General features: G+C 40.3%; 2 protein-coding genes across 2 annotated transcripts in view; one reads left to right on the forward strand and one right to left on the reverse strand.

Annotated features, from left to right (window-relative positions):
• The window catches only part of IQGAP2 (IQ motif containing GTPase activating protein 2), a 259,957-nt gene that overhangs the window by 69,770 nt on the left and 163,541 nt on the right, over positions 1-26,646 (reverse strand). Inside the window, exons 10-13 of the mRNA XM_087430147.1 lie at positions 24,780-24,943; positions 21,884-22,044; positions 17,148-17,272; positions 10,653-10,816 (exon numbers count right to left, since the gene is read on the reverse strand). Of these exons, the coding sequence (XP_087286273.1) occupies positions 10,653-10,816; positions 17,148-17,272; positions 21,884-22,044; positions 24,780-24,943 (614 nt within the window). The remainder of the gene's footprint in view (positions 1-10,652; positions 10,817-17,147; positions 17,273-21,883; positions 22,045-24,779; positions 24,944-26,646) is intronic.
• Positions 21-5,145, forward strand: F2RL2 (coagulation factor II thrombin receptor like 2). The gene is made up of 2 exons (XM_004420444.3): positions 21-84; positions 4,064-5,145. The coding sequence occupies exons 1-2, from the start codon at positions 21-23 to the stop codon at positions 5,134-5,136; spliced, it is 1,137 nt and encodes a 378-aa protein (XP_004420501.1). The 3' UTR covers positions 5,137-5,145.

Genomic DNA, 26,646 nt, shown 5'->3' on the forward strand with positions numbered 1-26,646 from the left:
GCGGGACCCAGGTCATCAAGATGAAAGTCCTCATCCTGGCAGCTGCTGGAGTGATGCTTCTGTCACTCACTCACTGTCAAAGCGGTAAGCTCTTTTCACACGGGGTGGGGTGGGGTGGGGGTGCTGGTTTGTATTACAAGAGTCAACTGAATCTAATTTTCTTTGCATCTCACACAAACTGCAACCCAAAGACAGCGTTTGATCTTAGTTATTAAGATTAAGATTAAGGCGGCATCACAGAAGCGAACAGCGTAACTTGGTTCACTCGGCTCAAACCTCTTCAAAGACTGTGTCCTCTGCTTACATTTAAGAATGTGTGGCACAGCCAAGGTTTTAGATCTCTACAATTAAGGATCAGTTTTCTTTGTGAGAAGTTTTTGATTTTCTAAGTATTTCCTCTGATTCAGCAAAGATAGCACTTTTGCAAGAGATTAAAAAAAATCTTGTTTATACCTTCTGGTGAGGTACAAATGGGGGAAACAAGAATACTCCCAGAAAGACTGAGTGGTCTGCTCTCAGTAATCAGTGATGCTAATAAATTAATGCTTCTTAACGAAATACCTTTTTTGACTTTCAGTGGTACCAGGGAGTTCTCCCCACCCTCATATATGATTTTTTAATTTTATAAACGAAATCTCCCAAATACTATTATTCAACTCTTAATGTGTTTTCTCTTTCACTCAACACGATGTTAGCCTGTAATCTCCTGCTTGCTTCCAAATTAATAAACTTCGGATAGATCTGTATCCACAATGCTTTCACCATTAGGTCACAGTCCAGGCCACACTGTCAGGAGCAGGAGAGCCGGTGAGGGGCAACAACAAGGGGGAAATAAAATGAAACAAAAATCAAACCGCGGTAAAGGGATGCTGCTTACATTGACAGTTGGAATGGCCGAGGCGGGTGTAGGAGAGTGGGAGCACACATGCGGGTTACGAATCAGATAACTGAGCACTCTATCTAGGAATGGATGAACCCAAATGCAGCAGAGTAATGAAAGAAAAGAGGTTTGTGGAGGTGGTTCCTTCAAGATGCTGATGGGATTTGGCGGAAGTGAAGAGTGGAATTTAAAGGCGACAAAGTAAAAGGCAGTGCATTTGCTTTCTTGGATGGGATGGGGGAGAAGGGTGAGGGAAGGACCCATTGTCTAGAGGCTGACGTCCGTTTCCATTGGATCAGCCCCTCTCCAAGGCCTTGAAACATTTCAGAAACATTATGCCAAATGGAAACCTGTATAAAGAATTCAAATAAATTTTTTTTAAATTTAAATTTAACAATGAGTACTATTCTTAAGGAAAACCAGTCTCTAAGGAATAAAAGACTTATTCAAGCTGAACCAGATCCAGAATTCTCATGGAAAATGGAATTAAGACTTTTTCACAAACAAAGTCACTGTTTGGCATGTTTTTAGGCATGATGCCTTGCTCAATCAGAGGAATTTTCTGAAAACTGACAAACACTTGGTTTCAACAGCTCTCTTATCAGATCTGGAAGGGAAGTAACTTGTGCAGCATGTTCTTCAGCCACCCTTTCCAGCTTTCGCCTTTCGGTAAAGGCACTTCTTCGGGCTGTTGTCAGATGCAAGAATTTCCAAAATGCACAAGTGAGCAGAAGGATTTGTGTGGCTGAACTCAAGTGTCACACACACGCCTTCACGGTTCACATCTAAACACAGGCACAGAAGAACGCCACTTCCCAGATTTTTCTTTCCTTCTCTTTAATTTATCTGCTCTTAAATGACACCTGAGCACCCCCTGTCCCTGCTTGTTCGGGCAACACCCTCCCTCTGTTTTACACACTGAATTCAGTTTGTGCAATCTCATGGCTATGAGGAGGCTTCAATTTCACCTGGGGGCGAGCTGCTAGAGAAGAAAGCAGGAAGAGAGACTGGCTTTGAACGAGAAGCAGGTTACTAAAGTCTTAGCACTTTAACTAACACGTAGGAATTCTGACGTCACGCGAGAAGACGTAACTGGCAGAGCAATGGCATTTGAAGTTGATAAGTATGAGGCGCACATTCAACCTAAAAATCCATCTTCAGGTAACGTTAGAAACTTAAGAGAACCTACTTTCTATACATGTCAAAGATTAATTTATGGAAAAATATATAATGAGAAAGAGATTTGAGTATTAAGGGTTATTCTGTTTTTGAAGTTGCTCTTTCAAGAATTAGGATCATTAACATCAACATGCCAAGTAATGCCAAATACATATAGTATGTAGTTGCTGAGTTTGTTTTTTCATTTCCAAGTTCCTAAAAATCATCATATTGATTTCATCTTCTCATTTTTCTTCCTTTGTCTCCTCTCCCCTTAAAATCTGACATTTCCCCTAAAGTCTGCCTTTCGATTCTTTCTTCTTCTCTCTCCCCAGGCCACCCCCACCACTCGCACTAAATTAAACTACAGCCTCTCTGCACACTGAAACATCCTACCTCTCATCTGGGCTCCTGGAATTTTGGACTCAATGCCTAAGGCTTCTAACCTGTCACGGGACATTTAACACACCAATATCCCACCAGCAACTCAAATTTAGTTAATGCTAACAACCGAGGTCTTAGCTTCTCCCTGTGCTGCCCCTTGTCCCACCCCCCTGCAAGTCATCTAGACTAGAAACCTCCAAGGCACTTTTAGCTCCTCCCTCTCCCTCTCTGCTGCCATCACCAATCAGATGCCAGCCCCTTGGAGCCTCCATCACAGAGTCTCATGTGTGCATCGTCACCTTTCCACTGCCGTCGCTCTACTTCGGCAACTCTCCATCTTGAGTGGCCCCCAAATCAGGCCCCCTTGCCTCTAATTTCTTACCTTTTCAGTCTATTCTCTATACTCTCACCAAAGTCATCTTAAACACAAGTCAAGTCACGGTTATATTAGTTTCCTATTGCCACTGTAACCAATTACCACAAACAGTGGCTTAAAACAACACCGATTTATTATCTTACATTTCTGGAGGTTACAAGTCGTAAAATCAAGGTGTCAGCAGGGCTGTGTCCATTCTGGGGGCTCTAGGGAAGAATCAGTTTTCTTGCTTTTTTCCGCTTCTAGAAATGCTTACATTCCTTGGTTCATGGCTCCTTCTCTCATCTTCAAAGCCAGCAGCATAGCATCTTCAAGTATCTCTGACTTGGACTCTCTTGCCTCCCTCTTATAAGGAATCTTCTGATTATATTCAGCCCAGTCAGCCCATCCAGGATATCCATCCCATCTCAAGGTCCTTAATCAATCTGCAAAGTCCCTTTTGCCATACAAGGTAACATAGTCACAGGTTCCAGGCATTAGCAGATGGAATCTTTGGGGGGCCATCATGCTGTCTTCCACAACGCCATCCCTCTGTTCACAACTTTGCATGTGTAGAACCCCAGCATCCATGAATGGGCACCTGATTTCTCAGTGCAGTTTAGAGGCCCTTCAGAGATTTGACTGTAACCTACTCTTTCAAATTCATCTCTCAGATGCACCATATTAGCATAAGACAATGTGTTGTTGTGCATCTTCTCCACCAGCCTGAGAGTTGAAGACAGGGATGGAGTTTATTTAAAACTATATACCACTGGCATATATGTATGCAACAAACATTTGTTGAACTAACTTATCTGACATTCCCAGATTTCACACCAGCCCACACTATGCCTTTGCTAATATATCACCAACAGAATCTCATTCATCGATTAAATTCTATGTCTTTATGAACTTTGCTCATGTTTGCTCATGTTTATCTTTTCCTTGACATTTTGCTCAAACATGTAAATCTGTTAACTATCGTCTGAATGCCTATACAGCTTGTAATCAATATGACATTAGCGTATAGTAGTCTGATGTGCTATTTTTGTTTCCTCCAACAGTATTATAAACTCGCTACATGTAAGGAGTTGTCACATAGTTTTTATATACTAAATGCATTCCTGTTGATTACCTGATCTATAACAACTTTTCAAAATAAAAATGACCCTAAATTCTACAACTACAGAAATTAATGTAGCATAAGACCTTTAGTTTTATTGTCTCCTGAACCACAGATATGGCTCAGCAACAAACCATATATTAATACTTCTTTTCAATTACAGGCATGGAAAATGATGCAGACAACTTGGCAAAGCCAATCTTACCTATTAAGACCTACCGCGGAGCTCCCCCAAATTATTTTGAAGAGTTTCCCCTTTCTGCCATAGAAGGCTGGACAGGAACCACCACAACTGTAAAAATTAAGTGCCCCAAAGAAAGTGTTTCAAATCTCCACGTGAATAACGCTACCATAGGGTACCTGAGCAGCTCCTTAAGTACCAAACTGATACCTGCCATCTACATCCTGGTGTTTGTAGTAGGTGTGCCAGCCAATGCGGTGACCCTGTGGATGCTCTTCTTCAGGACTAGGTCCGTCTGTATGACTATCTTCTACACCAACCTGGCCGTTGCAGATTTCTTCTTTTGTGTCACACTTCCCTTTAAGATAGCTTACCATCTCAATGGGAACAACTGGGTATTTGGAGCGGTCATGTGCCAGGCCACCACAGTCATCTTCTATGGCAACATGTACTGCTCCATTCTGCTCCTTGCCTGTATCAGCATCAGCCGCTACCTAGCCATTGTCCACCCTTTCACTTATCGGGGACTGCCCAAGCGCACCTATGCCTTGCTAACGTGTGGACTGGTGTGGGCAACGGTTTTCTTATACATGCTGCCATTTTTCATCCTAAAGCAGGAGTATTATCTTGTCCATCCAGATATCACCACCTGCCATGATGTCCACAATACATGTGAATCCTCAGCTCCCTTCCAACTCTACTATTTCATCTCCTTGGCATTCTTTGGATTCTTAATTCCATTTGTGGTCATTATCTACTGCTACACAGCCATCATTCGGACACTTAATGCATACGATCATAGATGGTTGTGGTATGTCAAGACGAGTTTCCTCATTCTTATGATTTTTACCATTTGCTTTGCTCCAAGTAATGTTATACTTATTATTCACCACACTAACTACTACTACAACAACATCGATGGCTTATACTTGATCTATCTCATAGCTTTGTGCCTTGGTAGCCTGAATAGTTGCCTAGATCCATTCCTATATTTTCTCATGTCAAAAATCACAGATCATTCCACTGTTTACCTTACAATGGTGAAATTATCTTAGAGAATAAGGAAAGCTATCCGTAAAAACATACATTCTTGGGATAACGTGCATAATAAGTGCAAGGAGTTCTATTCTCCAGCTCCATTTTTGAGTGCCTAAGAAATAGTGGTTCAAAATAAAACATTACAATAGCACTAGTTTTTTTACATACTTTATCAGTATTTTAAGAATGTCAATGCAGAAGAAAAGATATCATCACTTTCCTTATAGCAACTGACACATTCGCCTGACTGGTACTTCAAGCTCTTTAAAAGTCCATCTTCCCTACTTCTCTGAGGTTTCTACTCTAGATGACTTGAAGGGAAGGGTGGGATAAGGGACAAAGTCACAGCATGGGGAGAAGCTAAGATCTCATTTTTCAGTATCTGGTGTCATTTTTGATTCTTCTCTTCGTCCGAATCTCACTCTGGTGGCTGCCTCATCAGCTGATTCTATCTCTGTAAGTCTCTCACTAGGGTCCGTTGTCCTAGGCCCACTATTGCGTTCCAATCATTCTCTTCACTGCCAGCTTGTCCTCCATTTCACCGGCCACTGTCCGATTAATCTTCCTCAAGGATCAGTCTGAATATATCACTCAAAACTCCCGGCTCAAAAACCTCCATTGACTCTCCACTGCTTTAGAATAAATTATAAATCTTTAGGTTGGCATTCAGGGTTGACTTTCTAATTTTGCTTTCCAATAAATCTTCCCTGTGATATAGGCACTAGCAAAACTTCTTGCTTTGCGGTGATCTTGATTTCTCCTCTCTTTGCCCCTGCCTATAACTGGAAACCTATGTCTAACATGTTTGCCTTTACTCTCCATCTCTTGAACTCCTCAAAGGACCAGTCTTCCCTGATTCTCAAGCTAGAAATTCATTTTTCTCATCTGAACTTTCAAAGCACTTCTTGTATTTTTATCACGGCACTTATATATAGTTCATTTATATACAAATATTAATTCCATAAACACTTATTAAGCACCATGTATGATAGAGAAATGGCTTTTCCTTTTCCTTCTTTGAGCTTCTTGTAGCAACCCTAGGCCCATGTCTTCTCAGGGTCCATGGGGCCCAGCTCCAAGCTTGGCACATCATGTGGTTGAATGAATGAAAGAATAAAATCCCAAAGCACCTAAACTGCACAAAAGCCCATTAAATTCATACCGAGAAGGCAAGGTATTCTGTAGGACATGGGACAATATCATTTTTGGTTGGCCATCTTAAAAAAAAAAAATAAGGAAGCTAAGCTAAAAATATACTCTTGAGGTCACTTAGAAGTTTAAAATAACGCCTCTATTATTTTTGTTCCTTATGCCTAGTTTTTAATGGGGAAACAACATTTTGTTATAAACGCCCAGTATACTCCTGTAGGTAAATGACTCTATTTCCCTTAGTTTAGGGATTTAGATAAGAGGTGGATATTAGTGGTTAAGGGCATGAAGCATTGCTGAGATGAATTTTTAAGTCTGTAAGAATATGCATTGACCATATACTTTGCAGTGACTATCAAAACAATAAAAAAACATTTTAAATGCATATTTTTGAATGTGCAGAGTGTCCTATTTCATTGGACTTAGGTAACAAAAAAAAGAAAGAAAACAACATGCACATGAAGATCCTCTACGGTACGTGTGTGATTATGTGAAGAATAAAAATCAGATAAACAGTAAAGCAAGAAAAACAAATCTAAAATAAGTTTCAAGACGATAAAAACTTCAACAGGAGGAATTGGTTTCTGCAAATAAGTCATCGACTGTAATACAGTTTTACCTATGGAAAAAAATGCAGCAACATTCACTTGTTAAAAGCACACTTAATTTTTATGCAATAAATATATATATAGTAAAACAGAACTTTTCGGGGGTATAATTCCTATCTTCTTATGCAAAGCTTTCAATTTTAAAATAGCTCACAATTCACTGTCTCCAGTGAATACACAGAGAGCGTGTTCTCTGCTAAGTATATGCCAATAGGCCCATCACTCAGCCCTTCCTCAAGAGACAAAAGGAATTTAGTGCCTACACAAGGTTATACTTGAAACACTGTTAACGAGGACCAAGAATCCTCACCAACCTACATCGCTGTCCTCAATCTTAGATAAAAATGAGCATCTATTCTATTAAGATGCTATCCATTGTGACTTTTAATGGCTGTCTACTTGGGCACAAGCTTTACTTTAAATTGACAATACCAGTAATATAATTTTCTTCTATTATTTTCCAATGCCAGACCTTGGAAACGCAAGGCACAGAAATACCCCCATAAAAACACAACTAGAAATTTCCAGGTATCAAAACAGTAGGGGTTAAAAAACAAACCAGAGATCCCACCAAATAAATAACAGAATCAGATTTTTTCCCCCAGGGAAAGAGAACAGGCTGAGAAAAGAAAGTTTCAAAATTAATGGACAGAGAAAGAAAATTGTGTTTAAAAATAGCAATTTAACCAAATCAGATTCATTGCTTGGAGTTGTAGTGTTTTAACTGTTAGCTATTGCCAATATAGTTGAAGCCCTAATTTTATAGGCCAAAAGTGGTTTAATGCCTGAGCTGGAACCCAGATCCCTGGGTTCCTATTTAATGCTCTAATTACACTATTAAAGCTACAGCTTTTACACTTAGGAAGGACACCTAACAGATGGCTGGCGGAGCATGGGAGGCTTCTGAGAGCCCTGGAGAGGGGCTGTTGGGTTCCATCTTGATCTAGAGGCATAGACTGGAATGTTCTCGAGGGGCCCTCCACTGCCCGCCTCTGAGAGGTTTGTGGAGTTGGTCTCTCCTCAAGAACAAACTCCCATGCGGCTGTGGGCAGTGAGGAACCCAGGTCTCTCTCTATTCTGTACCTAGAGGATCCCAGCTTTGGTCTGTGGACAAAGCAGACCCTGTGTCTAGTAAGGACCTTGTGATGCAGACATCACTCACCCGTGTGGCAGCCAGAGCTACACACAATAATAAGGCTACAGTCCTTAAGCACTTTTTCTGGGTGTTAGGCTCCATGCTAAATGCTATACACTCACACATATGTTAATAGTTATTGTAATAATATGTTAACATATGAATAGACAAATATACATTATTCATTTAATATATTAATATTATATTATCATTTAATCCTCACCATAATCCTATAAGGTAGGTACTATTATTCTCATTTTACACATGTGAAAACCAAAGCATAGACAATTTTGGTGACTTGACTAAAATCCCTAGCTATTTGTGCCAAAGCCAAGATTTGAATGGTGTCTATCTGTCTCCAAAGCAAATGACTTTATCTTCCAATGCTGTGCCACGTGCTCCAGCCACAGCTCCATCAGTGGGACAGCAGGACGCAGCCCACTCCTGGTTGACAGGGGCTTCTCTCCTCCCCCTGGGATGTCGGGACACGAGGCTTGGGTTTGAGTCTTGCTCTCCCACTCATGGGCCTGGCATTCAACCTGGGCCTCAGGTTCACCCATGTCAGCTCAGAGGGCAGCACCCCACAGCTGCTGTGAGGCTCAGAAGGGGACGATTTAAGTGAGGGCATCCATAAAGCAGAGGGTAAGGCTGTTGCCATCCCCATTAGAGGCTAAGAGCACAGAAGGCCCCACCTTGGAGGATATTTTTCTTCACCTCAAATGAGGCCATTTAGTGGTGTGACGTGAATAGGATTTACATTGTTTTGTTTTTTTACTTTTATTGAATTTTTATTAAGTTTCTTTTTGCCTAAGTAATACATGGTATAAAATTGAAAAGATTCAAAAATACATCTTCTTCTCTAGCCACTCAATTCTCTTCTCCAGAGGCAACTACTCCTGTATGCTGCTGGAGACCAGATTACGTCAAAATGTTTCTAATCTACTTGAGTGGAAGTTAGCTGCTTTGAAGGAACACCTGGATTGGGGCAGTAGGTACCGTTCCAGAAACTAGAAAAGTTACTGGAAGAATTGGCCTTTTGTGAGTTTACATTGTTTTTTGAAAGTTTAGAAACACCGAGTATATAATACACGCTCTCTGTAAAAAATAAAAAAATCCAAACAGTACAAAAACAGAGAGAAAGAGGAGTCCCATCTACACCAGCCTCCTCGTTCACCTTCCAGAAGGTATCTCCTTCCAGAAATATTTTATGCACACACAAGCACACATATATATGGGTATGTATCCCATGTTTATGCAAGTGGAAGCCTGCTTTTTTCACTTAACAATATACAGATTAAAGATTGTCCAATAAAGATTCACTCATTCTTTTTGATGGCCATATAGTATTTCACTGTATGGATATACTGCAATTTTTTTAACCAGCCCCATCTTGATGGACATTTAGCTTGTTTTTGGTCTTTTGCTATTACAAACAATGCTGCAATAAACATCTTTTCCATCTGCCTTAATGCACAATAATATATGTTTCTGGATTAGACAGACCAGGGCATGGTTCCAGAACTAGTTACTTTTTGGGTAGCTTTGGACAACTTTGGTTTGTGTTTCATTATCTGTAAGGTGATGATAATGATACTTAATTCATGGGCTGTTATGGGGATTATATGAGATAATATACATCAAGTACCTAATATCATGCCTGGCAAACAGCAGGTACTCAATAAATGTTTGCTCTAACCAATGATGTTTTTCTTGTTCCAGATGAGGCAGTTCCTGGATTCTAAAGACCTATATAAAGGAGACGCCCATCCCTTTCGGATTGGGCTTGCACCTGGGGGCACGGCAGCTATAAGTGGTGAGGTCCCAGGTAGCATCACTCTGACTTTCAGGTGACAGTCATCAAACCTCACCACTTAGCCCAGTACCCTTCCAACAGTGGCCAGCATCTGTGGGACTCCTCATAACATCAGTACAAACTCTGCACCAGACAAAACCCTCTGCCCTTCAATGAGACTGTGCCCAGATCAGTCTCCTCTCGTGCCTAGAACAAACCATGCTGGTACCCACCTAGCACTGCATTGCCTGCCTGCATCTTCCTGCTTCCCCTTCACCTAACCAACTCTTCCTTACCTCTCAGGCACAGCTCCTGTTCTATCTTCATGCCAACTTCTCTTGGGATTCCCGTCCACAACAATCCCAACCATCTAGGATTCACTTTGTGCACTCCTCATTTGACAGTTTGCCACATACTCATCTCTAGAATAGTTATTTAACTGTTCTACATGCCTCAATAAGTTTCTAAGCATCTTGAAGTCAGGGACAGAGAACATTCAAATGGTATCATGTGTTCCTCGTATCCCCTTTTCCCTACCAGATGTTTTATACTGCACTATGCACACAGTATGTGCTCTGTACCTCTCCAGTGACTTGGCCTCTGGACAAGAACTCACTCACAACTGAGTTTTTAGTGAAAGAATAGAAGCGGCAATCAGCTCGGGAGCCGGCTCCCCCTCATGTTTGACACTAGGAAAATAACAGCCCCCTTACTTCCATCTGGCTCACAGGCAATTGCTGGACAAGAAGCCCATGAGCTTTAGGAAAAATGGGTAAGAAATTCTCCTTCTCGCTTCCCCTTCCCGACCCAGTCTGTAAATTTAAAAGAAACAAAACCACTAAGACTTACCATGAGTTTCTGTGATTTAGCGTGGTATAAAACATCCTGGTAGTGCTGGGCAGAGTCTGGGTCCACATCTTTAATCTTAGCAGTAGGTAACAGGAGACTATCTAAAGTTTTCAAAGGATTCCCTTCGTCTATAGCTTCATTGATGTACCCTACAGCTACAATTCCTAGAAAATGAAGAAGAAGTTTTCCTTTTAAGTCACAGTACATTGTAAGTTCTCTAGAACCACCTATTGCAAAGATTGAGTTGAAAAGGGGGGTGGGGAATGCACGCGCACGCGCGCACACACACACACACAACTATAACAGCTAATAAAAGGGTACAGCCAAAGCTGCAGGATATAAGATCAACGTACAAAAATCCATTGTATCTCTATACACTTGCAATGTGTAATCTGAAAATGAAATTTAAAAAAATTCCACTTACAATAGATACCAATTAAAAATACACTATAATCATAAAAAGAATAAACACTTAAGAATAAATTTAACAAAATCAGCATAAGACATGTACACTGAAAACTATGAAACACCATTGAAAAAAATTAAAGATGACCTAAATAAATGGAAAAATCATCCCATATTCATGAATCAGAAGACTTAATGTTGTTAAGATGGGAATACTCCTCAAATTGATCTATGGATCCCATGTAACCCCTATCAAAATCCCAGCTGCCTTTTTTTTTTTTTTTTTAACAGAAATTGACAAGTTGATTCTAAAATTCATATGGAAATGCAAGGGACTAAGAATAACCAACACAATGCTGAAAGAAGAACAAAATGGGAGGACTCTTCTCAACTTCAAAATTTATTACAAAGCTACAGTTAATACTGCTTGGTACTTGCATAAGCATAGACATGAAGGTCAACAGAATAGAACTTAGAGTTCAGAAATAAACCTTTACATTTATGGTTAACTGATTTTTGACAAAGATGCCAAGATAATTCAACAGGTAAATAATAGTCTTTATAACAACTGGTACTAGATATCCACACATGTAAGAATGAAGTTGGACTCCCTACATCATATCATACACACAAAAATAACTCAAAATGGATTACAGACCTAGACATAAAAGCTTAAACTATAAAACTCTTAGAAGAAAACAGGAATAAATCTTCGTGGCCTTGGGTTAGGCAATACTTTTTAGCTATGACACCCAAAACACAAACAACAAAAGAAAAAAATAAATACATTGGATGTTGTAAAAACTGAAACTTTTGTGCTTCAAAGGATACCATCACAGAAAGTGAAGACAACCTATACAGAATGGGAGAAAATACATGCAAGTCCTGAGATCCGATAAAGGACTTGTATAGTGTATCAAATATATAAGGAACTCTTACAACTCAACAATAATAAAGAAAACCCAATTTAAAAAGGGAAAAGGTCTTGGGGCCAGTCCAGTGGTGTAATGGTTAAGTTTGTGTGCTCTGCTTTGGCAGCCCGGGGTTCGCCGGTTTGGATCCCGGGTGCGGACTGATGTACTACTTATCAAGCCACGCTGTGGTGGCGTCCCATATAAAAAAAGTAGAGAAAGATGGGCACGGATGTTAGCCCAGGGCCAATCTTCCTCAGCAACAAGAGGAGGATTGGCAACGGATGTTAGCTCAGGGCTAATCTTCCTCACACACAAAAAATGGGAAAAGGTCTTGAATAGACATTTCTTTAAAGTAGATATACAAATGGCCTATAAACACATGAAAAAATGCTCAATGTGATCAGTTACTAGGAAAACGCAAATCCCAATCCCAATGAGATACCACTTCATGCCCACTAGGATGGCTGTAATATAAAAGACAAGCAATAACAAGTGTTGTGAAGATGTGGTGAAATTGGAACTCTCATACATTGCTGGTGGGAATGGAAAATGGTACAGTCACCTCGGTAAATAATTAGGCAGTTCCTTAAAATATTACACATAGAATTACCATATGATCCAGCAATTCCACTCCTAGGTATATACTCAAGAGAATTTAAACCATATGTTCACACAAAAACTTATACATGAATGTTTACAGAGGCAATATTTATAATGGCTAAAAAGTAGAAACAAACCAAGCATCCATCAATTGATGAATGGATAAACAAGATGTATATCCAGAGAATGGAATATTTTTTGACCTAGAAAGGAATATGAAGTATACTGATAGATGATACAACATGGATGAATCTTGAGAACATTATGAAATGAAAGAAGCCAGACACAAAAGGCCACATATTACATGATTCTATTTATATGATGTGTCTAGAATAGGAAAATCCATAGAAACAAAGTAGATTAGTGGTTGCCAGCGGATAGGAGGAGGGGGAAAAGAGAGTGATTACTAATGCGTATGAAGTTTCTTTTTGGGGTGATGAAAATGTTCTGAATTTAGATTTAGATAGTGGTGATAGTTGCACAACTTGTGTATATATATATATACACACACACACACACCACCATGAAAACACAATAAAAGGGTGAATTTTATGGTATACAAATTATATCTCTGTTATAATTTGAAGCTGTTATAAAAAGGGGGGATAACTTTACATACAGGTAGTAACAGGGATGTTTATTTCTAGTGTAAGCCTCAGATAACAATGCCAAGATACTGGATGACAGAACCATAGAATACCAGAGCTGGAAGAATTTAATGCAGAGATGTACAGAAAATACAACTAAGTACAAAGAACTTTGGATACACATTCTATTCTTCAGATCACTCTACTTCACCACTTTGTAAATGATGCCAAACAGAGAAAAGTCAGACAATTCAAAATCAAGCAATTCCCTACAGTGTTAGCAGAGTTAATTTCTGGGTCAATGTAGTCCAGCGCTGTCCATTGGAATGTTCTGTGATGATAGAAATGTTCTGTATCTGGGCTGTCCATCATGGTAGTCATTAGCCACATTAACATAGTCATGCATGTTGTGGGATATTTTTAAGGTTCAAGTATCACTAATTAACACCACAAATTGTTTCTAAACACTAGCTGGTAAAATGACCTCTGGAGCCCTAATTCATGGATGTACCAAAGGACGAATAAGCATACCCCCCAGTTTACCTTCCTACCATCTCTACCACACTACAGGGTCTGAGGACGTAGACTATAAGGTCCTGGAACAAAAAGCACAGATGCCAAGCTATGGCATTGGAAAAGTTTTTGAAACTCTAGCAAAAGGGATCTATTTGGAGGCCACTTCTCAATACTACCTTATTATTAAAAATAAACTTATCAATCAGTCATAAAATACTACAGTGTATGCATGTATGTGCATGCATGTACACGTATACATGACATACATACACATACTAACAGGAGGCTTTTGCTTCCCAGGTTAGTGCTGATGGACAAGATCTAGTAAAGAAACTAAACATTAACAAGCAGTAAGCTCAGAAAATACACATTCTTAAAGCCAAACATTATTTCTTATTTTGTCAGTTATTTTTCATTAAAACAGTCACAAGTCACTTTACAAATGGGATATGCTAAGAAACAGAATAAGTAATTCTAATTTTCAAGAAGTATCTTCATCTTGACATTCAAATTAAGGTACAATATTTAGCTAAGTATCTCCTGAGGAGATAACCCCATAAATATCACCTTGCTAAGGATGAAAAGATTTATCTAAAACACCTAGAAATTATTCCAGATTACAATACTTAAATATGTTTGAAGAAAAAGCAAAAGTACTTCTCTAACATGCAAGTTACATTATCTCCAAACATTGGAAGAACTCGGGCAAGTCTGAGTACCATCCACATACAAGGTATTATCATTTACCCTGTAGTATTTATAAACTGGAGAGCACGGAATACTTCATGTCATTCTCTGGACACTCCCATGGGTAGACTTGTAAACACTCCATCCAAAAATGATCTTAACAGAACTAAATCTGCGAAAGAGAATGTGTGTTCCTAATGGCCAGTCACCTGGGAATGAGTGCATTCCAGCTGACATGATTGAAATCGCCTCCTTAAGTTTTTGGTGCGTTTCTAAGAACACAAGCTGCTGAGGTCATAGTAAATGACCTCATAGGAGCTGAAAAACCTACCCAGAAGACCCCTGGGCGCCTCTGCATCACTTCCTCCATTTATAAGTAAAGGGGAAATCCTATTTGAGCAAAGATTGTTGAGTCTCAGTCCACGGCCCACTTCTGTAAATCATTGTGTGATGCTTTAACATTCTAGTCCAATGAGAGAGTGAGCATTCTCTTAGAGGTTGTGTATTTGAGACAACAGGTGAGGTAACCTACAAGGAATGGTACCTACAAAATTTAAAAAGCAATAATTCAAAGGAAGAAAACTCTCTTGTATAAGCTACATGGTTAAAATAATGCTCTGGTATCACTCTGAGAAAAGTGAATTTTCCATTAAGAAATCAACAGAGCATCCAAGTCTGAGAAAATGAGTTTAGCAATTTCTTCATTAAATTCACCCTCCACAGTTATCATTTCCCATTAGCTGCAGACCTTATCCACATCACAATTCAGACACAGTACTAGACCTTGGAATGTGTGGCAGGGGTAGGGTGGGGCGAGTAAGGCACTTTCAAGATATCCATGAAAAAGTCTCAGTTCTTCCAGATGATTACTATATTGTGCAATTCCTGCCTGTTCACAATGGTATATTTTTTTCTTAATTTACCTTTTTAAGCCATTACCCAAACATATGATACCAAACTCAATACTTCATGAGATTTAACCAAAAATACCTCATTTTGACCAAACAACAAAACCAACCAAGACACAGAGGAATTAAATCTTCTGTATTAAATCCCCCAAACTCTAGAAAGGAAATATCAGTCTCAAATAACTGTTCTGGTTATAGCATATGCCCTTCACGACTGGATGCTTAAAAGAAATGTGATAATGGCCTCGTGATATGTCCCATGCAGAATAACTTACAGGAGTTACCTAGATAAATGCCATACCAATCCGAAGAGGTTTTTGCTTAAAGATATCCACCTACAAAAGACCATTTTCTTTTTAAGTGATAAAAATGTTACTTGTTTTTCTTTTCCTGGTAAAAGCAAAGGCTCTATCTGATATCCTGGGACAAAAATGGCACTCCCCTTCCCCTTTTAATCAACATCAAGAATGAGAATAAAACTACGATTATTCAGCACCAAGAACTAATGCACCTTTAGGTGTGTAAGCAGCACATACAGAAATCACCAGAGCAGACCCGGGCTGTGGGGATGCCAGAAAGAACTGGAAAGAAGTTAGAAAATGCAGATGGAACACGACTCTTTGTTTTGCCCACCCAAAGAGAAGAGGCCTACCCATGAGTGGCATTAGTCAAACACCGAGAGCATTGCTGCTGGAGACGGAGTGTGGAGCTGGGGTCAAGGAGGAAGGCAGCGGGGCGGAGCGCTGGGGGCTGAGCTTCGTTACAGACACACCCACCAGCATTTTCTCCCCCAGATAATGTTGAACTTCTGCTCCAATTCGTGCTTCCCTCTTAACTAACATCTGGCGAGAACAACCAACCCCAAGCCAACTTGTCAGAAGAGAGCTGAGGGGGCTGTGTGTCAGTCACCTGACAGCAGGGATTCCAAAACCCTCAAGGGCCGGAAACGCTGAGATGCAGCAGAAAGCAGAAATTTAGATTTGCACACAACTTGAAAAGGACAAAACGAAAAAAGTTTTCAGGGATCACAGCAACAGTGACATCTATGGTGCATGCGGTTAAGGCAGCACACTTGGACCCTGTTTTCTATTAGGGGCCTAGAGGGAGAAGATGTTTAACACAAAGCCAAACTCGGCCTTGATGTTGTGCACAGGAGATAGTAAAGCAAGAGAAGAAAACTATGCAGATGCAATTTGCTAACTAACAAAGTCATATGTTTTATCTCAAGAGTGATTTTAGTATCACAAAGTAAGATATAGCATTAGAAAGCCAAATCTAAGACCTTACCAAAACATACTAGAACAAAGCATCATCAACTTTTGAGAGAAGTATCTGCCTATTCTACCAGCAAACTTAGAGCAAGGGAGTTAGAAAAATAAGTCAAGGCTGCAGGGTAGAAGGAAGGTCAATGACATTAGCAATCCTAACCCAGGGTCAAACTGCTCAGAGAAAGCCAAAGAAGATGGCGTTGGCTTGTTTGTTTTTATGACGGAAAAGACAGCTTGACGCTTGAATTTGGTAATTTATGTACGGAAACGCAATGAACATACTGATTGCTGCAGTTACACAGCTCCTCAGTCTTCACTCTGGTTTTATAAGTAAGAGGTAAATGATAAGGAATCAAGCTGACATTCGAGAAAGCATGTTTCAGGGCAGATTTGGGATTGTCCACTTTCATGCTGGTAGCTCATAATTTCTGGAAACACAGCAAATCACCATGATTTGTGATCATAAAGCAACAATCATATATATATATTAGGGGAGTGAACTCTCATAGGGCTCCATGAGCAAAAATGTGCAGCCCTAATCTAGAAAACTAAGTTGTCCAGACACCTTATTCTCCCACAATCCTAGAGAAGGAAAGTGTTCCATACTTACGGTCATTCTCTTCTTGAATTTCAATATTAACCATATCAATACAATTCTGAATTTCATTCCAGCTTAAGTTATCTTGTCCTTGGGATAAGGCTTCCAGTTTGATGGCGAGTAGTGCATTTGCATAACTGTGTAAGAGAAAACAATTATGACACCAGTCAGGGACAGTCATTCTTTGTTCATGCCACGCATCTTAAATTCAACACACATCGCTGAATACACGTTACGAGGTCAAAGAGCAGAAAGGCAAGAGAAATTGTCTTGTGCAGTTTTGTCAACATACAGTAAGCCCACTTATACTGTGTTTTTCCTTAAAAATAATTTTACATACAAATGCTGTTTAGTCCAAGTTCCTCAAAATCCAACCTTGTATCTAAGTCAAGCAAAAAAACTCAGAGCTCTCAACCCTGTGAAATTACCTTTAGTTACTAATTTTCCTTCCTTTTGCGTGTCTTGGTTCTTCTTGGTCTCCAGATGACTGTTACATGATAAAATCCAGAATTACCATGGTTCTTAACCATTCCATTGAGGGTTCTTTTTACTATTTTTCTTGTTCCTTCCAAAATCCGAGCTTTGAGAGACCTTTGCTACTGTAACCCTAACATAGCTGGGTTACTTTCAGGCCTACTATGCCCATTGAGAAATCAAATAAAATGCAAACGCAGTTCCAGAAACTCTGCTGAATCCTTCCTGTATGTTTTCTTGAAGAGGTGGTGCATGTTGAACCAGAATATCCTAGAACTCCTCCTCACCTGTCCATTTCTCCTAAGGCTTCATAGCAGCTACTCAAAACCTCTCCTCTGTCTGCTCACTGCCATCACATTCTTACACCTCATTTCTGACCCCTGACCCTCCTCACTCTGCACAGCCCTCTGGAAAATAGAGTTTGGTCAACCACTCAAATTATTTTTCTTGGGAAATTTTAGAGAAAAAAATGATTCATCTCGAAATATTACAAGGAAACTTTTATTTCTCAATAATCACTTTTCTCATTTAAAAATCACAGAACCAACGTCACAACCATAAGCTAACATGAGCTATTCCAGCCCAAAGTAAAGAAACTAGATCATTTAGTTTGCTTTTTCATCTTGACACCAGGGAAATCAAGACCCATCCTCTATTGCTTCACTGCGCAGTTTGATTTCTGAGTATACCTCTGGACATGCTAACAGCAGGAATTAAAAGAAGTAACATCACATTGAGCCTAAAACTGTTTTCTTGGTTGTGACAAATTTTCTCAAAGTTCTGCATGCTTCAAGGTGGCACTGAAGTGTCTTCCACAGAGTGCAGCTTGGGAAAGAAAAACATCATTCAAAATATTAAGTGGTAGTGATGATTCATTATCTGCGGCTAAATGATGCATCACCAAATTCAGGCCTGAAACTGGCTAAATGTCATGCATGAGATTTTCATCTTACCAAGAGTTATAAACCTAAGAAATTACTCTGCTACACTAGTAATAGAAATAAATAACACTGACCACAATAACACTATGGATAAATGGCAACTTGCACTGGTTAGCAGCCCTTATACATGGGGCGCACTATATAAGAAAGTGCCAAACCCTTATGGGCATGTCACATGCTTAACATCTAAATGATGACATAATGGGAATAACACGAGCAAGCTTAAGGATGAATGCAGAAAAAAACACAATCACCCATCATTTCTTTAGAAATGAACAAACACTAGTGGAAGGGAAAAGATTTTAGGAGTAACACAGCAGGGCTCCACAGGCTTTTCCACACATTCGTCTCCAGTACTAAAGGTGGCAACAGTCTATAGTTGACCTGAATGGGTCTATGTTCTTCTCCTCCCGCCTCTCAGATCTCTCTTCACCATCTATTACAGACAGACTAGTAAGATCATATTTCTAACAGACTGAGGAAGCTTTGAGAAGATGAAATTCCAGTCCAGTCCAGCAGATGTTTATCAGGCACCTACTATGTGCAAAGCCTGTGGCAGCACCACAGGATATCACTCCAGGATGAACAAGATGCAGTCAGTACTTCAAGGAGCTTCCAGTCTAGCGGATAAGATGACAACAATGCAAGAAAGGTATAAAAGCAGAGCACAGGAACGACCACAAAAGCAGAGTTCCTAAGAGTAGTAACGATGGGGTTCTAAGCAAGGGAAGTGGAAGGAAAGCCTTAGTGGTGGAGTACCTTCCTGGGACAGGCGCTGAACCAAGCACTTAACCCTCAAAACTGTTCTGCAGACACAGAGTAGGTGTTTTTGTTGTGTTTGTTTTTGTGCTTTATAGATGAAGAGAAAAGGGCTTGGTTCGAAAGAGTCAAACTCAGATATTTTTGGCTCTAAGGCTGCGTTCCTCTAACCACACCATGGTAGTTCTCAGAGGAGATGACATTAGCTGGGGTGGGGAGAAGCATGGAAATAATTCACAGAAGCATAATCTACGGTGGGCAGGGCTTACAAGCTCTAATACTGTGCGAGGCAGAGATGGGTGACAGGCACCACGTTCCCAGTGTTGAGAGGAGCGTGCATAGGAGCAGAGAGGCCAGAAAGCACACAATGGGTTCAGATCCAGCTTGGATGAAGTGCAAAATATGAGTAGGGATATAGCTGGAGCTAAGTTTAGAACAACAGAGTGAGGAGTCTGTTCTTAATTCAGATGAGAACAGGGAACAATTGAATTGCATGATAAACATAGCTACATTTTAGAGCAATTAATCTGGGAACAGCGTATGCCTAGAATCAATGCCAACCCTACATTACTTTTGTGAGAATTAGACAAAAGAATCTTTCTGGGAAAACACAGCCCTAAGGGTGGAAGCCATGGTACATAGGTTGAGACTTTGTAAGAACTCATCAAGGTGGCCCTGCCTAGCAGCCTGGTGCTGTGAAGAACTTGTACCACCACAGGGAGTGGCCCAGACAGAGCAGGGTTTCTCAAACTTGAAAACCTGCAAACTTGGCTTCCAAGATCCCGGGTTACAAAGCTGACACTGAAAGTGAAATGCTGAGGCCGTGGAAGACCATATGGGGCCAATGCAATTGCCAGTACAAGAACCAAAGGGGCCCTGAAATCTCAGGTCGGCATTGGGTTATCCAGGTGACCCATGAAGTGCTTAAATCAAAATGTAAAAAGATTATTAAAACAAACACAAATTCTAAAAGTTTCTCATACAGAATACTTGAACTCCGAGGCTGTGTCTGTAGGCCTCAGTTAAAAACCACAGGTATAAAAGTGATTCTGAGATGGGGTGTGGGACCATTGCCTTGATGGGTCATTTGTAAATTGGGGTGAGGGGAGGAGAGGATTTTTGATAATCAAAATGGTGATTTGGAGGGAGGGGGTACTGCCATTTAGAGGTCAGTGGCCAGGGATGCTAAACCTGTGGGACAGTACTGACAATGATCTCATCAAGACACCCCATCAGGGCCCCATTAGACTTTAGGCTTCATAATACAGCGACCAGCTCTGTCTTCCACTCCAGCACTAAGAGAGCAGCAAAGCCTGGTTAGGGAAGAATGAATGAGGACAGAAAAGACGCAGGAGGACCACTTTGGAGGCTATCACAGAAGCAAAGGTGAAAAGTCTAAATGAGGTGGTCACTGGGAAATGGAAACATTGTAGAGGTATAACATATGCTGATTGGCTACTGGTAGGGAGACAAGTGAGGAGGCTGTTCACAGCACAAGGGTGCCTGGTGGAGGGCAGAAGAAAACTCAGGTTAAGCTTGAGGTTTCTAAAGCTTGGCGGAGAGGATGGTCCCATTAACAGAAATAGTGGAGGCAGAAAGAAATCACCTTGGAAAGAGACTCTGAGGAGTTATACGAACCAGGTGGCCAAACTTAAATCGTACAAGGGCATCATTTCTCCATGAAGACTAAAAACAAGGAAAACCCACTGTCCTACTACTTTTGGGCCATTCTCTACACAGACAAGTGGTCAAACACCATTTTAACAAAAACTAAGACGTCTATTTTCCTGTACAATTGTACATGACCCAAGAGAATTACCCAACCTACCTATTTGAGCAGTTCCACAATCAGTATCTGAAGAGAGGTTTTGTCAAGATCTATGCAGACATCGCCCCCTGGTGGTCACAAGAATCCAGGATGGAAAATCACTCGTTTTAACTCGGGCTTTTGTCTCGCTGAATCTCTAATTGGGCTCCTCATTCTGGCCCCTTAATTCTCTCTCTAGATCTGCCATAGTGTTTTATAATACTGCCAATTGCACTATCTAGTAGCATGTTTAAGGAACATGAAATGAAAGATAGTAAACTGAGACTGTTACCCACTGCCATGATTCACTGTGGTCTCAGGAGACCTTTGGTTTAACAACCTGAAGAATGGGGTTTGGGGCCAGTCGCCCAACTTTGGGTCCATAAATCCAGATTCAGTTTCTTCATCAGTAAAATAAGAGAACTGGACTGGATGATTATTAAAGTGGCTTCCAGCTCTTCTACCTTCTGTCGTCTCCAAAAGAAGCCCAAGGGAAGGTATGTTTTCTACAGTTCTTGTATTTTTAGCCTATTGAATAATCTTTGCTAATGACAAATTCAGCCAGTAACTGCCACAGACTGATCATTTTTAGACTCTGTGTTCCCTTAAAAGGAATACTGTAACGAAAGACTCTTAAAGTAGACTAACTTTCAAGAAAATGAGCATGGAAGTATAGATTTCTTCAGTAAGGAACAAATCCTTCCTTTGCAAGATCTGCCAAACACACATTTCTGCCTTGAAAGGAGGTCTGGAAAGTGTTCCCTTACCGTTCCACGTACGTCTCGTCCAGGTTGTTGAAGCCTATTGTCGGGCTTCTGAGCTGATTCTGCACAGACACTAAATCGTTGCTTTCCAAGGCCTGGTTTAGTAAAGCCACAGCAGACAGCATTTCCACCGCAATCAAGAGCTCCTCGTGGGCCAAGTAGTTCTGTCAGAAAACATACAGCGACATAATCTCCCCAAATCACACACCTCGTGTATGTGATGCGGTTTAGAATGCACGTTTCACAGCACAATGACAAGTAAAGATTTTGAGAACCCAGGAGAAAGACAGCTCACTGGCTACTTATTTTTCGTTGGCTTTAAAGAACAGGTAAATGGCCTTGGGTTTTCCTTAGATGACCATTTTGGGGACTGAGTTAATTATAACCAACAGTTAAGATTCCACAAACATCCGCACCCCCGTAGCCGATTCCTACTCCCAGCTATATGGGCTGCTTACAGGCTCACTCTCACCAAATAACTAAGTCAAGGATTAGACAATGTTGTCACTGTATGAGAGTGCGAGGTAAGATTTTAGCATAGCTGGTGATTTTTAGTTTAAATTAAAGGTCAAGAAAAGAGGGGAGAATTTCACCTATAAGTTTTAACCCCAGAAAAGTATATCAAAGTCTTTAAACCAAGAATATTGATTCTAGTTCCAAAAAGGTTAGTCTAGGTCACATTTTTATAATTGGCTATAAATTTTAAAATGTACTATAAGGTCTAGATATTTGAAGAAATGTGAGGTCTATCTTTTGGTAAATCAAGTAAGGATCTCCAGATTTATACAAGTTATAAATCTGGATTTGGCTGATTTAAAAAATATATCTTAGATTTCAGAACGCCCTCCCCCTTCAACGTTCTCTTCCATTTAACTTTTTTATACTGACTTGACCCAACTTCAAAAGGGTTATTTCTTCCATCAGACTGAAGGAACGTAGAGGGAGCATGAAAACAAATTACCAAAAAAAGCTGATATATGTCTTTACATTTAGGATATTACATGTAACCACAGAAATCTCACAGCAAATTGATTTTAGAGTAACAAAGCATCATTTTACCTCCCAAAGCAAATGGAAAGAGGGGATATTATAGGGAGCAAGTAAGTAAATTTTACCCCAATATCTTACATTAACTGTAAGTGCAAGTTTAACACATAAGGAAGGTATAATATTATAAGCAAAGAGCAGAACAGAATCATTTGAGATTCACCTCCTCTACTGGTGCTGGTGAACTGTCCACAAATATCTAAAGTGGTGTTTGGCAAAGGATAAGGAAAAATAAAGAAATGGGGCAGGATGAATGACTGTGCTGGGGTGTGAGCAGCCTCGGGCTTCAAAGCTAGAGAAGCGGGGACAATTCTAATGAGAGAACCTAAGTGCAATTTAAGAAACTAAATTATTTTTCTTTTCTTATGAAATAGCATATTTCTATTTATAAAACATAGGGAGTCTTAAGAAGCCAGAATAAGAAAACTAATCCTACCACTCAAGCCCTTGAGTGCATATCCTTTTATTTCTTTTTAATTCACGCAAACATTTACAGAGGTTTTGTTTTCTTTAATGGACTTTATTTTCTTACTACAAAAAACAAGATAAAGCTACACATTTTAATCTCATTTTTTCCTCTTAATATTAGTGTGCACATCTTTTCAGATCATTACTCTTTACACTATAACTTTTACTGGTTACATATTATTTCTAGCACATGGAAATACCATAAATTAAGCAGTCTGTTATTAGTTAAACATGTGGTTTGTTTCTTGTTTCTCAGGATTACAGACAATGCTGTGAAACACCCCTGTGGCTAAAACTTTTCGGTTCGTATCCTTTAGGCTCATTTCCTAGCAATGTGATTGTCAGGACAGTGGGTAACAGCCTCTGACACGCATTACTAAGATCATCCTCCAGAAAGGTTGTAGGATTCATGGTCCCACCAGCTGCGAGGAGGTGCTCGCTGCCCCAGACTTCCAAACACTGGGTCAACGCTCTCAACTCTCTACCCATCTGTTTCCTAAAAATAACTATATTTCATTTTAATTTAGATTTACTGACTTCCGACTGAGTCTGAACTTTTTCTGTGTCTTCGTCATCTGCACGTTCCTTGTTTTGCACATCGCCTCTTCATGCTCTTGGCTGCTTCCCCTTATTTTGGTGGAGCAGAGCTGTTTCTGATTTTTGAGATCCAATATCCCTCTATCTTCCCTTAGAACTTTAATTTTTGTGTTATTTTTTATGTTTAACCTTTTATATTGGAAATTAATTCTGGTTTGTGTAGTGAAGTAATGTTTTCCTCCCCAAATGGTTAAACACTTGTAAGATTGCCTTCCTTTCTCCACTTTCTGAAACAATTCTTGGCTCTCCTTCCAGTACTTTTCATTCTGTTCCATTGTTTGGCTTAATCCTGTGCTAGTACACATGCTCTTAACCACTGTGCCTGCATACGAATATTACTATTTAATATTATTAGCATATTAAGGAGCATAAATTTACAACATCAAAGCCATGGTGCTAATGTTCGTGGTTGCAGACTTCTAAAAATGCAGATTCAGAGGTTATTTTTCTATATCACAATACATTACATATTTTTAAAAAAACTTCAGTGTAGTTAAAAAAATTATCCAAAGTTCTTCAAAAACCACACAGAGAATAAGAACCACCTGTTTTCAGTGTATATTTGTGCGGAGCCTCCTGCATGTCCTAACTATGTTCCAGAAGCTTCATGTAAAGGAAAAGCAGCAGTTAAAGAGGAAGGAGCCATGGGATGGCACAGGGAGGCCAAGGAGAGTGGGGACTTGTTCAAGTGGAAGCCACTCCACCCCCTGCACCTGTCCTCAACAGCCTTCCTCACTGCCTGGACTCAGAATTACCATCTCCGTGCCTGGAACCTCCTCTGACTCACCATGGCGTTCTGCTTCTGGAGGTTGAAGAGCTCGTTCTGATACATGGCAGCAGCAAAGGGATAGACAGCAGGCAGCTGGGCCTCTGGTTTCTTCAGTGCAAGCAGCGTGTTCTCGGGGTCGCCTTCCCGAATGACAGCGTTGATGTGGTCCACCGCGGCCAGCCCTGGGGGGGGGGGTTGCGGTGTGGGGGGGGCACAGTTCATCAGAATGTTTTCTATTCCCACTGCGGCCTGACCCAACCAGCCCATCTTTCCAAGCATTAGAACCTAAGGCATCACTTCTCATGAACTCTGAAAAGCTGCAGTTTAGAAGGCAGGCAAAGCCTTGGAAATGGCAGCTCAGTAATTAGAAGTCAGTCCAATCCTTGGAGGTCATCTCTAAAAGAAGCTCGGCATTGACAGAGCTGGAGTTATGAGATCATTCCTGCCTAGCATGACTTCCCTACAAAATCCGTCCTTTCAGGACCAGCTCTGGTCCCACCTCTTCCATGAAGCCCTCACACTGCTCCAGTCCCTGAGGCTTCACACCCTGGGAATCCTCACAGTATTTAGAGCCGGGCCATACAGACCCTGCAGGCATTGCTCTTTAACACTCCTGTGTGTTAGTACTGCCTCCCCAAGGAGACTGAAGCTACGTGAGGACCAGAAGCAAGTCTCGCCCTACTGCTGACCCTCCCTCTGAATCAGCACCAGGGGAGCCCCCAGGAGACACTCAGACACATTGCTGCTTGATATTGACGGTGTTAGTTCTCAGAATACTCTCCCTTCAACTCCTGTGTTCTGTGAAGTGTGATTCTTAAGAAAAAATAATTTTATATGTTTTTTTAAATATTACAACCAAAATTCATATCATTAAATAAGCCTGTGCTAGTATCATTTAACCTAAAAAAAAAAAGCTCTGATCACAGACATGCCTTGGTTTACATGATCTGACACAATCATAAGCTCTCTGATGTCTCTCCCGGTTGCAATACTCAGATTATAAAGACCTGAATTTTAATGACCAAAACTGAGGATGCCTGGAACAGTAGATTCAGCGTAGTTTTCAGAAAACAGAAACAGAATTGCTGCCCAAATGGAAGAATGAGTGATGAACTCTGCCACCAGGCAACAGCAAACCGAACAGAACCAGCAGGATTTTGCCCTACAAAGAAGGCTTCAGGGTAGTAGAAATAACACAGACCCATAGATTTCTAGATCTTTTTAAGAGTTAGGCAGTCTCCCTAATACATGACAAGACTGGAGCTAAGATTATTCTAACCTTTTTAACAGATGACAATTTATCTTCTCTAACTACGTTGACAAGGGGCTACCCTCAATAACCTTTCTACTAAGAGACATCTTCCAATAGCAGGAAATGTAACAAATGTAATCTTTCATGCCACACCCCAGAAAACTTACACTGATTCTGAAGGACCCTAAGAATCCAAACACCTTTCTCTATTCTTAGAATTAACATGACAAATGAAAGAATTCCAGAAAGGAAGGTTAGTGGTTGTTTGCAGCCTTGGCTGTTCTGTTGAAGTTTTGTAAGGCCTTTCAGCTGCGTCTCTGATTTCTCGGGAGAGGATCTTGCTTCATCTTTGAAAACTCTATGAGCTTGCATAACTGGATGGTAAAATATTACCAGAATATCATATCCTTAAAACACTCTTAATGAACCATTTCTTCTATTAAAAAAACAAGTAAGCTTAACCATTCTTTTACACTCTGCATTTAACAAAATTTCCAGTCCTAATCTTAACAGAACATGTCAAGTAATGAATGGAATGCGTGTGCCAAACCCAAACGTTAAATGACTGCTGTTCAAACAAAGCTGAAGACTCTGACAGCAGATCCAGTGACATTACCATGGAAGTTGTCACTT

The sequence above is a fragment of the Ceratotherium simum genome, chromosome 4, assembly GCF_057802395.1.
Source record: "Ceratotherium simum simum isolate JZ-2026a chromosome 4, ASM5780239v1, whole genome shotgun sequence".
In the NCBI taxonomy this organism is placed as follows: domain Eukaryota; kingdom Metazoa; phylum Chordata; class Mammalia; order Perissodactyla; family Rhinocerotidae; genus Ceratotherium; species Ceratotherium simum.

Coding starts and splice junctions, on each gene's coding strand:
- F2RL2 (XM_004420444.3), top strand. CDS start 21: ATGAAAGTCCTCATCCTGGCAGCTGCTGGAGTGATGCTTCTGTCACTC. Junction 85..4,063: donor ACTCACTCACTGTCAAAGCG/GTAAGCTCTTTT, acceptor TTTCAATTACAG/GCATGGAAAATGATGCAGAC.